At 37.3% G+C, this 12,378-nt stretch overlaps 1 protein-coding gene across 1 annotated transcript in view; it reads right to left on the bottom strand.

The window, feature by feature from the left end:
• Positions 1-12,378, bottom strand: part of LOC114364508 (dihydrolipoyllysine-residue succinyltransferase component of 2-oxoglutarate dehydrogenase complex, mitochondrial-like) — a 32,339-nt gene that overhangs the window by 3,518 nt on the left and 16,443 nt on the right. The window contains exons 2-6 of the mRNA XM_028320689.1: positions 2,655-2,737; positions 2,202-2,342; positions 1,829-1,991; positions 1,109-1,297; positions 22-182 (exon numbers count right to left, since the gene is read on the bottom strand). Coding sequence (XP_028176490.1) covers positions 22-182; positions 1,109-1,297; positions 1,829-1,991; positions 2,202-2,287 — 599 coding nt within the window. The 5' untranslated portion in view covers positions 2,288-2,342; positions 2,655-2,737. The remainder of the gene's footprint in view (positions 1-21; positions 183-1,108; positions 1,298-1,828; positions 1,992-2,201; positions 2,343-2,654; positions 2,738-12,378) is intronic.

Genomic DNA, 12,378 nt, shown 5'->3' on the forward strand with positions numbered 1-12,378 from the left:
AACTGAGTAGCTAAATCTTACCTCATGTCGCACTCGTTGAAAGTCGTCAGCATAGCAGTAGTACTCTGCGCTTCCTTCAGCCTCTCGGCGATGCGTCTGCGCATCTTGTTCATGGGCACTGGGTGCTCCGTGCGCGTCCCCGATATTGTCTTCGTGGGGTCACCTATCCTTAGAGCTGCCGCCTGTGAGTAAGGTAAGATGTCAATTTCAGCATATGGATCAAGGGTAAGTACCAAATTACCAATAACAAAAGTTAGACAGCCAAAGATACGCCTTACTATCATATCATGGCGTATCTAGGGTTATTTTTCAAGTTAAGTATGTCACTTGCGAAAAGTATCATACCTTATGAGTTAGCTATCAACTATTATCTTTAAATAGGTAGCCCAAAATTCTGGGGAATCCAAAACTAAAAATTTGAGATAATATAGTGGCCGTACATGGCGCAATCTTCGAATCTTTGCCGTAGCAAAATGAGGTTGCAGAACTTGCAGATTGTCTTTTGCATTTAACGCTCCAATTCATTGTTTTACTATTGTGACTCATGTGCGGATATGGACAGTGAATGAGTTAAGATGGTTAAGTGTGGGTATCTTAGTGGATGCAGACTTGTTGGCAGAGGCAGCATCCGTGACTAGGGTTGCCAGGCGTCATGTTTGGCTTTTTAGGGTCTTGTCCGGCCAAATATTGCTTGTCCGACCTGTCCGGCCAAATATTGCTTGTCCGACCTGTCCGGCCAAATATTGCTTGTCCGGCCTGTCCGGCTTTTGTCAGGCTTTTTATTTGGTTGCCGCGCCCAGGCGAAAGTCCAGCCACAGAATCATATGAAGCGCACGCATCAGGATGTTGGTTAGCAACCGATGATGATAGTACTCACTCATGAGCTGACACTAATTGGACCCCCCCCCCGTCACATGTCCGGCTTTTAGGGTAAAATGTCCGGCCAAATGAAACACAAAGTCCGGCTTTTGTGATTTTGGACCTGGCAACCCTATCCGTGACCGTAGTCTTGCTAAGGCAGAAGCATAAGACCAGTAGTTGCTATTGTGGCTAGGGTTTATCAAAAGTGAAAGAGATTTTCGCTTGCGTTGGTTAGGAGAGTATTTACCGTAGGTCCAGCCGGGGCTTTCTTAGCGGCCGCAGGTTTAGCAGCGGGCTTGGCAGCAGGGGCGGCGGCGGGTCTGGCGGCCGGCGCTGCGGCAGGCTTGGCAGCCGCGGGGGCAGCAGCCGCCGGCGTGGGCGCTGCTGCCGCTGGGGCCGGAGCCGCCTTCGCTGGAGCTACTCCTGTTACGTCCACCTGAAAAAGGCAGGTACATCACATGTAAAGGAAAGAAAGATAAGCAACGAAAAGCAGAGGTGATGTTCATGTTAGAAAAAAGGCAATCCCCTTTCGAGTTCGACTTGAAGATTTTTGCATTTATTGACTCTGGTTGGAATTGTTAGTTAAAAGAATGAAGAATTTTAGGTGTAAAGTAAAGATTATTATTAAGTGCAAGGTAAAAAAGATATTCAGATGCTGGCTGTGTGTGCTTTATAGACTAAATATCTACGCATTAATAAGTATGCAGAGAATAGCTTGGTTACTGCGACATGATGGACACCTTAGCATTGACAGACATCTTAACGTTAATATCTGGAAGGCATATACCGAGAACAGCGGTTGCTGCGACTTGACAGACTCTCCATCTTTGACCAGCATTTTGACGATGGTCCCATTGCCGGGCGACATGACCGGTAGAGCCGTCCTGTCACTCTCTATCCCGAATAGTTACGCCACTGTTAAACGCAATATAAATCATCTACTTAGAAGATACGAGTATATGTATACCGAGAACAGCGGCTGTTGCGACTTGACGGACTCTCCATCTTTGACCAGCATTTTGACGATGGTCCCGTTGCCGGGCGACATCACAGGCAGAGCCGTCTTGTCGGTTTCTATCTCCAGCACCACTTCGTCCATCGCGACTGCATCACCCTCTTTCTTTATCAATCTGTTGAAGAGGGTACATTTGGTTAGAAATGGACTTTTAGCCTTTTGGATAAGACCAAAAATTTAGCAAAGGTGCAATCATCAACATCATTTCAGCCACAAGACATCTGCCTCCCTCTATGATTTTCAGATTCGCCAGTTGGTCCTGCATTCCTTGGAAATTTAGCGGTGTCCTTATACCAGAAGACTAGGATTATGTTTTCTGACATACTTGATATCGCCAGAAGACACTGAATCCGGGAAGTTTGGAGCCTTGACTTCTTCCACGGCGTTCTGTGGCGGCGACGTTTTGATCATGCGCTTGAGCAGAAAGTTCTGGTGCGACGTGTTCCATTTGAATGATTTGTCACTTCTGTAACGTGAATAAGTTCATAAAGATTTATTGCAATTAAAACTGTTGTTAAGCCCGTGTAGACGAGCGACTTTTCCACAAAGGACACTACTTTTGGTCTGCGCGGGCCTTTTAGGTATGTTGTAGATACTCAGTTCATCATCATTTTAGCCAAAGGACGTTCACTGCTGAACATAGGCCTCCCCCAGTGATTTACATGTTGATCGATTGGTAGCGGCCTGCGTCCCACGCCTTCCTGCTACCTTTATGATGTCGTCGGTCCACCTTGTGGGTGGACACCCACGCTGCGTTTTCCGGTACTCAGTTACTTACATTGTATTGTTGATTGGTGTTATGTGTATGAGCCGTCTCTGTATGCTGACTACCTGCTGCGTCGCGTTTTTAGTCTGTGATACCTGAAAAACAAACATTTATTTAAATATTTAAGGGATAGTCACAATACTAAAAAAGAAGAAAGTATGATTTATTAGAAAAAGGATAAGAAGGCTCTACATTGGAACTGCCCAAGTAATTCTGTCTGTCTTGCTTTCACGCCTAAACCACTATACTGATTTTGATGAAATTTGGCATAGAGATAGTTTCGAGTCCCGGGAAAGGACATAGGATGTTTGTATCCCGGTTTTTGAAACAGAGACGCGCGCGATAAAGTTTTTCTATGACAGACAAAATTCCACGCGGGCGAAGCTGCGGGCGGAAAGCTAGTAAATAAATATAGTAATGGAATACTATTATGTAAAACTCTATTGCGGAACATTTTCCACCATCATGGAAATGTCACACTCCACTGACGCGCTTGGAATGTTTTCATTTTATGGCTTTTTAAGTTTACATAAAGTTCATTAAATGATAACTTACAAGCCTTATTATCCTTCTCCTGAGCATGTTATGCTAGAATTCGTATGAATTTTGAATATTTCTCTAAATAATAACATTAATATAACAAAATCATAATCGAAAATCAATAGACAGATCGATGACACTCCTGAAGGTTGACTTCTTTTTCTAACTTGCTGTCAGGCTGTTTTTGTAAAAAAGTTTAATAAAAAAGGTATTTTATGGTGAGAGAACAATAACAACAATGCAATGAAATCAATAGTGTCAATAGGTCCGCTTTTTAGTTGGCGCCCCTGACAATTAAATTAGGACTAGAATAAGATTAGTACAGTGGCGCCACCTGGTGAGTCTATGATATTTAAAACGAGCGACTCGCGCCGTTTTCAAGAGAACTTGTGGAAAAAACATTTCAGAACAATCAAACCACAAATATCAGACGACTTTTTTCAAACGCTAGAAATGTATTTTTTTATTAGTATTATTAAAATGTAGAAAAATTAAAAGTTGCACTTTGAAATAATAACGAACTGTATAGTTAAGCTTCTACATAAGAGATGGCGCTACACGTTTCAAATCTGCCTATTCTCGCGTTTATTTCAAATATTATTTCAACTATTCTCTAATAGCACTACTCATCCTGAAAAACTTTCTGAAGGTTTGAAACTGTTTTTTTTTCTCTTCTTTAACACGTTGAGTGCGAAACCAGGTCTATAGACCTTGTGCACGTCTCGCTTACCGTGCGGCTAAGAAAGTTATAGTCTTCCTTGTCGTGCGAAAGGCATAACTTCAATTGGGTCCGGTGTAGGAAAGTGATGAATATATATCTATGATGTATTCTTAAAATAGAATCCAATGATGTACCTACCTTAATACCAGGTTTTTAGACCTGGTACCGCACGGAAGTAATAAAATGTCTTCACAATGCGAAACCAGGTCGAAGCACCTTGTACCCTGCGCACCTGGTACCGCACCCCACGCTAGCTTCGTGCAGCCAGTGTTGCCTCGCATTCGTAAGAAACGCACATGTCGACATGGCGTCAAGAGAAACAAACAAAATCAAAACTGCAAATTGATTATAATTTAATTTGCTACACGATTTATTGCTAATTTAAATAATGTTTTTCGTGACAAACATTTGAAGTTGTAACTTAATGTTATTAAATAATATGTTTTCTTTAAATAAAGCTTATTTAAGTATTTATGCACGTATATCTTATTTGTAAAATATTTAGACTAAATTATTAAAACATCTTTGTTTGTTACTTTTTTAAATTTTTATTATAACTTAATTTAAACTATCGATATTTGTATTTCACATCCCTAGAATACCCACCAGACTTCCCTAATTCAGTGCGGCACAGGGTGCATAAGCCTTGTATTTTGAATATAGCTATAATTTTTATACTAAACAAGTTATTCACGAACGGCTTCAGGTGTATGTCAATAAATGCATTATTATTAATATTCAAAGAAAAAAAACACAATATCTATTAACATGAAGCCAAAAATAAAATTAATATATCTTAAATATTACAAGGTCTTTAAGCCTTGTGCCGCCACAATGTAAGTTTTAATACCAGGTTTACTGACCTTGTACCGAAGGAATGGAAAGTATTAGAAAGTTACTGCCGCAGCAAAGGTGTTAAGTAGTAATTAAATTAATTTGAATAATTATGTAACTTTTTGTGGACAGAGGATCTAGCTAGTGAAGATCGGGAAAACACGCAAAACCAGCCGTTTGTAGAAATCCTTGGTGGAGGCCGCCATTGTCCAGCAGTAGAAGTCCTTTGGCTAGAAATGATGATAACGAGGTACCTACCTACTTAATTTTAATTTTTTTTATTGGTTTTCTGTTAAGTTAGTTTTTGTTTGTGGTTTCTAATAATTAGGAAAAAAGTAAGTTCCAACTTTTTTTCTAATAGAAACCACAAAAAAATGTAATTATTTAAAATGTTCAAAATACTTACCTCCTTATTATACCCTCAGTAGAGTAAAGAAAATTTTGCATATTTCTTAGACATAGGTACTATGAGAAGCAATCGTGTAACTTTAAATATCCAAACAGATACTTAGTACGTACCTATAACTAGTTAATATAGATAGTTATTGGTATTTGATAGTTTGATTACCCTCCTTTGAATGCCTAAACAAAAGTGAGGTTCGATCAATTTAATTACTGAGGAGACGGTGTGGGATGTACCGTCTCATAACTGGGGTACAGTCAGCCATATTTGTAGTATTTTAAAATTTTGAACGTCTTAATGAATTATTCATAATTTGTAAAATCATTGCATCTAGCCTAGACTCCAAGAATAAGTATTATCCTTTTTTTTACTCATGTGAGAATGAGATTTTTGAAAACCTATTGTGCCACTATTTAATTACGATTTTTCAAGTTAGTTTTAGTTTGAAATGCGACTTTTAAAGCTAGAAATCATAATTTGATATTTCTAACGGAAGGTTTGCTTTCTCATTCCTCTTTTGAAATAAAATGAACTCGCTTTAACTCGTCTATAAGCATTCAACTGCGCTAAATAACCCTTTACTGTTTGCGAGTGTACCATCCGAAAGAGCCCCTCTTTGTGATGAAAAAAACTTCAATATTGAATTCGAAAAAAGAACAAAATTATGAATTTAACTTTTTTTTCTTACGATTATGGTTTTCGTGAGCATTGCCAGTATCGAGTTAAAACATACACAAATCTAAGTTTTGACCTGCATCAGCTACTGGCCATATAGAAAGGTTAATTTTCAGAATGACAGAGATGTGAAAAAAAAATCCGTCTTTTTTTTTCTTATAACTTGTCAATTATTCTTATAATTTTAATTTTAATTTCTTATAATTTTGGCAGGGGTTGGTTTGGAATATTGGAATGCTGAAATAATTTATAATAGGCAAGTATTATAACTATTAATATAGCATATCAACTGCCTAAATGACCCTTTACTGATGCGAGTGTACAATCCGAAGGGGCTCTTTGAGACGATATTAGCGGTGACCACTCAAGATGTCGTTACATGTCGTTATGGCGGCCTCCTTGGCTGGTTAGGGCTGGCAAACGGGTTTGAGATGATAATAATAATGATAGAGGTTCTGTGAGTATTCAAAAATAAGATCTGAACAACAAGTTGGGATTAAGGAGTACGTTTCTACTGAAGATCATTTATCTGCGCCAGCAATAGCTCATTACGAAGTAGGAATTATTAAAAGCTACGAACTTTTACGAGGAGCTATGCAACACGTGAAAAAACACAGTGCATCAAAGTCAAATCTTATAGAATCTGAACGAAGTGTGTGACGATGTTCTTTAATTATACCTCAGTTTTGCTTTTGCATATTTTTATTGTGTGATAGAGACGCTGGACATGAATTTCTAAAAAAAGCATAGTATACAGAAATTCAAACACTTATAAGACTGATTGAATCTAGACTTGGCGTCTGAGTCGAGTTTTGATGTAGAATTTTTGAGCGTGGTTGAAATACGGGCTTCAGTAAGAGACAGTGGCGTTTAGTTTTATTTCAAAACCACTCATTTTCATAAATAATAATATTTTTTTCAGGTATGTACTACTCAGATGTATTTAGATAAAGCCCTGGGATAAAAATCTTGATAAGACGTAATTTTGCCGGCATTTACTGCCCGGAAAATGTTTGTAACTGCACATCCCTGGTATCAAACCTTAATACTTATACCCAGTACCTTAAAACTAACTAAGACTCACGTTCATAACCCTAAAATACCCATTGAGACAGTGAAGTGAAGCGAGCCATCCCTGCAGCGAGGGGGCGTCCCCACTAATTTGCTAAGATTCCTCGCGCCCGCATCTTTGATTACGGATCTATACGACCCGGTGGACGGATGCGCATTTAGCAGACCAATTTGTTATGAGTATTCACTTGGATGCGATCATGTAAATAGATCTTGCAGCTATGATTGGAAATCAAACGAAATGTCTACCTTGATAGACTCTATTAATACGACAGAGGTAATAGTTATTAGGTACCTTCTCGTAAATTGAAAATGGTTGCAAAACTTCAAAAGTTTTATGGCTAACAGCCACAGTCAGCTTTTCTATAAGTTTCTATAGCGAACAGTCAACAGTCGGCTTTTAGCGAACCAACATGCATTTCAAGCTTGGATTTTAAGGAACTTTTTAATTACAAGTAAGTCTTGATTGCAAGTGTTTCTAACAACCGATTTATTCTACCAAATATTGTTGACACTGAATACCGGGTACGTGGTGGCGAAGGTCGATTAAGCGAAGTACGTTTTAGCGAAAAACACTCATGGTGGTACGCTGGAGCGAAAGGCTACTGAAACGAAACACTCGCGGCCGAAAAATAACTTTGCTGACCTAGGAGTGCTTAGCTGCAAGAAAGATTAATTAATATGATGTTTAAATACAAAGACCCAATACCCTGAAAAATACCCTTTCTGCTTTCTTTGCTTTGTCTTGGACTCTACATTTCTGCTTACATCCAGTTTTCTCAATTTAGTTGTAGCTTAAAACGCGCTCTTTTATAATGCGAACAGCTAGGGACTGGAATTCGTTGCCTGCTGCTGTCTTTCCCGAAGACTATAATCCGAGCGTTTTCAAGGCGAGAGTGAATAGGCACTTACAGGGAAGATATGTACCATCCTAGACTGCATCCCACTTAACATCAGGTGTGATTGTGGTTAAATATCTGCCTTGTTATGTATTAAAAAAAACTTTACGCAATACATACCTCTTGTTAATCAAATAAACAAAGTATTAACGTCTAAAATAGAGACGTCAGCTACCGTAAGCATTACAAATAGCGCTTGAAATGGATCTATCCTCGGCAGTAGGAAGGCGCCTCCCGCTGGGGCGGAGACTTGGCAACGACTGCTTCGAGTAAAAGGCGGCAGCGATTCCTATACCCAGTGTAGATAGAGATATCTAGGAGATAAAGTCGTCGGTAATCAATAACCGTAAGATACTATAACTAATTTAAAACAAGCTTTTTCAGGAAAAGCTTTTAAGCTGTCATTAGCAAAATGCGGTGCGTAAAAATATTTTTCAATCATGTCGTTAAATTAAATGTAACTTAGATGACACAGCATTCATGTCAAACTTTGTAAGTCTTCCGTTTTCATACGATTTTCTTTCATTCAACTTTGATTCTAGTCTGCAATAACATACTAATGAAAGAATCAAATGCATTTATAGTTTTTCACTAGTGAGCCTAATATGGGATTAGAACCCAGAATTCCCAGTATTCCTGAAAGTGGAGAACCACTTCTGTAACCACAGGGTTGTTGAGATGTAGTTCAGTAATTCCCGGTCAAAAGTATGATGTTATTTGGACCACCAGCTAAAATATCCGCTTCACCTCTTGGCAACTGATAAGTGGACAAATCGTGTGGGCATACAAATGGTCATGCCTTCAGTTTCACTGTTTTACCCGAGTAAATAATATTGTTATTCCTGTTCAATAAACCTTATGTAAGTACACGTTTTCTTTTGTTCAATTTATACACATTCATTTTTTTCACGTGCATAAATAAATGTAGTTAAGTGTGATTTATCTATAAGCATAATTTAGAGTTCAAGACATTATTTAGATGACGCGTGTCGAGTATTATCAACATGCTATAAAGAATTATGACTTTTAGCATTAGCTTAGCTTCTAATTTTTAATAAGTATTAAAAACTTTATTGCACAATAAACGTGATACAAAAGGCCGACTAAATGCTAAAACATTTTCCGCCAGTCAACCCTTGGGTCATGCAGAAAGCTGTGAGTAGGTATGCATTTGCAGCAATATCATTTCAATAGCAATTTAGTTATGTACGTAGTTAGAAATGTAAATCGTACGCTTTTTATGACTTCACGAATTTTCATTACATTTTCAGTTCTTCTGTGTGAATTGCTAGATTAGCTATGACGATTTTTGACATTAAAATGCTAAAATTATGATCTCCACAATCTTGCAATATGGATTTTAAAATAACTTACATAAATCGATTTGTCTAAGGTGGGAATTGAACTCACGACCTTTCGCTTGCCGGGCGACTGCTCTCAATATGAATATGAATCTCATCGACGATTTGTCATACACAGATTAAAATATCCAAACTTAGTCCCCATCTTAGTCATCAAGGGAGGTCGAAGTGAATTTCCTATCGCGTCGGACGAAATAAGATTACGGCATTCGTAATTACTTCTCGAGGACCGTTCCGGGGGAACGCCCGCGCGGCCGCGACACGCCCTGGCACTGGCCACTTGGAAAAAAGATTGAATTCGAAAAAAGAAGAATAATAAAAATATATTGAATTTGAAACAGAAGAAAAATTATGAACTTTTTTTCTTTTTAAATGGCTTTCATGAACATTGCCAGTGTCTAATTGATTAAATAAAAAAATCAAACTAAGTTTTGATCCGTCTCAGCTGCTGGCTATTAAGATGGCGATTAAAGGTTGCGGGAAGAGCCTGGATGCGGGCAGCGCAGGACCGTGCATTGTGAAAAACCTTGGAGGAGGCCTTTGTCCAGCTGTGGACGTCATTTTGCTGAAACGAACGAACGAACGAACAGTACCTCTAGTAGGAAAAACTTTCGAGTTCGTTTCGTTGCGTATTCAAAGTGTCATCGAAAAATTTTGTATGAAAAATTAAACAGCGCCCCCTAGTGCGGCTATAATATAGGGGGCGCTGTTTAATTTTTCATACAAAATTTTTCGATGACACTTTGAATACGCAACGAAACGAACTCGAAAGTTTTTCGTACTAGAGGTACAGATGTCTTAACTAAAGAATAAACTTGTCATTTTGAAATATTTCCCATAGGTAGTGAAACTGTCAATGTACCAAACTTATTCTTCAGAAAGGTTTCCGACGATTGAAAAATCAGTCTATAGAAAAAGAAATTGGAAAATGTTAACTCTCAGAATGATTAGGGGTCGATTTTGGCTTCTAATAGGAACTAATATAAAAGACCTATGGTGTAGAAGCTAAATGATATTGTAGTTAAAGTTAATAGTGCTATGCTTTCAGTGCATTAGTTTTCCTTGGCCAAATATTAAAACCTAATAATAATGGGTATCTTCTTCTTCAAATGTGTAAATTATGACAATTATATTAAATTTAACTATACTAGTATGTCGAACTCTATTTTAATGCTCAATCTAAGCATCGAATCCTGGGCCCACGAAACCACGTACCAAGCCGTAACAAATATCCCGTATCGCCAATGCATGCAAATCTGCTCGGCCCTCATGAATACTCACGAAGTCACTCGAGAAAGTACCGGGGGAACATGACTCGGTCGTGTTAAACAAATTAAATCTGGCGATAAGAATCTCTTACTTCCAATCCTAGTGACTAGGAAGTAACAGATTCTTCAGAGAAAATTAGTTTTACTGATTTTCTCACAAAATTACATTAATAAGCTCATAGTTTAACTATCTCATAATAATAATGGGTTTCATAAGCTACAAAAAAATTACACATGCAAGTAACTGTTAACTAATAAAAAAATAATTGAATCTGGTTTTTTCGTTACTAACAATTACAGTAAGTATGCATGCAGAACTACTACATAATAATATAATATGCATTATTAAGACTGTCTAATCTATTTACTTTTGTTTTTTTTTTAATGAGAAAATCTTCTCAGAGGTTATTATAGGGCTATGAAACGGACTGACCACGTGACCATCCTTTTATTATTCCGTAATTATTTATAGACAGAATTGTCACCCGCCATTAGCACACGTGTATAATACACCCATACGTGTAGAGTCAATGAATTGTATTACAAGGAGTTAAAGTCCATTATTGGGCTAAATAATTTGAAATTTATATTTCGAATGGACTGTTCGGAAAATGATTTGAAAATGTATTGTTTATTTACATCCGGCGTTTTTTCACTTGTTGCTGGCCAGTAGGGGAGACTGGGTACGGTTGAAACAATTTTGCTTTTATTGTCTATAATTTTGTTGTTTAATAACCAAGTGACGATTGCGATACGTGAAATTGAAATTTGAAGTTTTAGCTATGATATGGATGTATCATTATAGTTCCCGGGTTACTATTTTCGGAAATATACGAAATTTAAAAAAAAAGAAATTTTGTTTCAACCGTCCCCATGCCAGGGGCGGTTGAAACAGCGATTTAGGTCTGTTGAAATACATACAAATAATACAATAATTACTAATAAAACGTGTTTTATTTATCATTAATACTACGAATATTAAAATTATGGTACCACATGACGACATTAATCAGTCTAAGTATTTAATATTTCTAATACATTAATTNTGTATAGATAGTTATTGGCATTTGATAGTTTGATTACCCTCCTTTGAATGCCTGAACAAAAGTGAGGTTCGATCAATTTAATTACTGAGGAGACGGTGTGGGATGTACCGTCTCATAACTGGGGTACAGTCAGCCTTATATTTGTAGTATTTTAAAATTTTGAGCGTCTTAATGAATTATTCATAATTTGTAAAATCATTGCAATTAGCCTAGACACCAAGCATGTAAGAATAAGATTTTTGAAAACATTTATCTATTGTGTCACTATTTAATTACGATTTTTTCAAGTTAGTTTTAGTTTCAAATACGACTTTTAAAGCTAGAAATTATAGGAACAACAAATCATAATTTGATATTTCTAACGGAAGGTTTGCTTTCTCATTCCTCTTTTGAAATAAAATGAACTCGCTCTAACTCGTCTATTAAGCATTCAACTGCCCTAAATGAGCCTTTACTCATTGCGAGTGTACCATCCGAAAGAGCCCCTCTTTGTGATGAAAAAAATACTTTAATATTGAATTCGAAAAAAGAACAAAATTATGAATTTAACTATTTTTTCTTAAAAATGGTTTTCGTGAGCATTGCCAGTATAGAATTAAAACATAAAACAGATCTAACCTTTGACTGGCATCAGTTGCTGGCCATTTAGAAAAGTATACTTTCAGAATGACAGAGATGTGAAAAAAAAATCCGTCTTTTTTTTTCTTATAACTTGTCAATTATTCTTATAATTTTAATTATAATTTCTTATAATTTTGGCAGGGGTTGGTTTGGAATATTGGAATGCTAAAAAAATTTGTAATAGGCAAGTATTATAACTTATTATAGCATATCAACTGCCCTAAATGACCCTTTACTGATTGCGAGTGTACAATCCGAAGGGGCTCTTTGAGACGATATTAGCGGTGACCACTCAAG

The sequence above is a fragment of the Ostrinia furnacalis genome, unplaced genomic scaffold (assembly GCF_004193835.3).
Source record: "Ostrinia furnacalis isolate ACB-3 unplaced genomic scaffold, ASM419383v2 OfSCF7446, whole genome shotgun sequence".
Taxonomy (NCBI): Eukaryota; Metazoa; Arthropoda; class Insecta; order Lepidoptera; family Crambidae; genus Ostrinia; species Ostrinia furnacalis.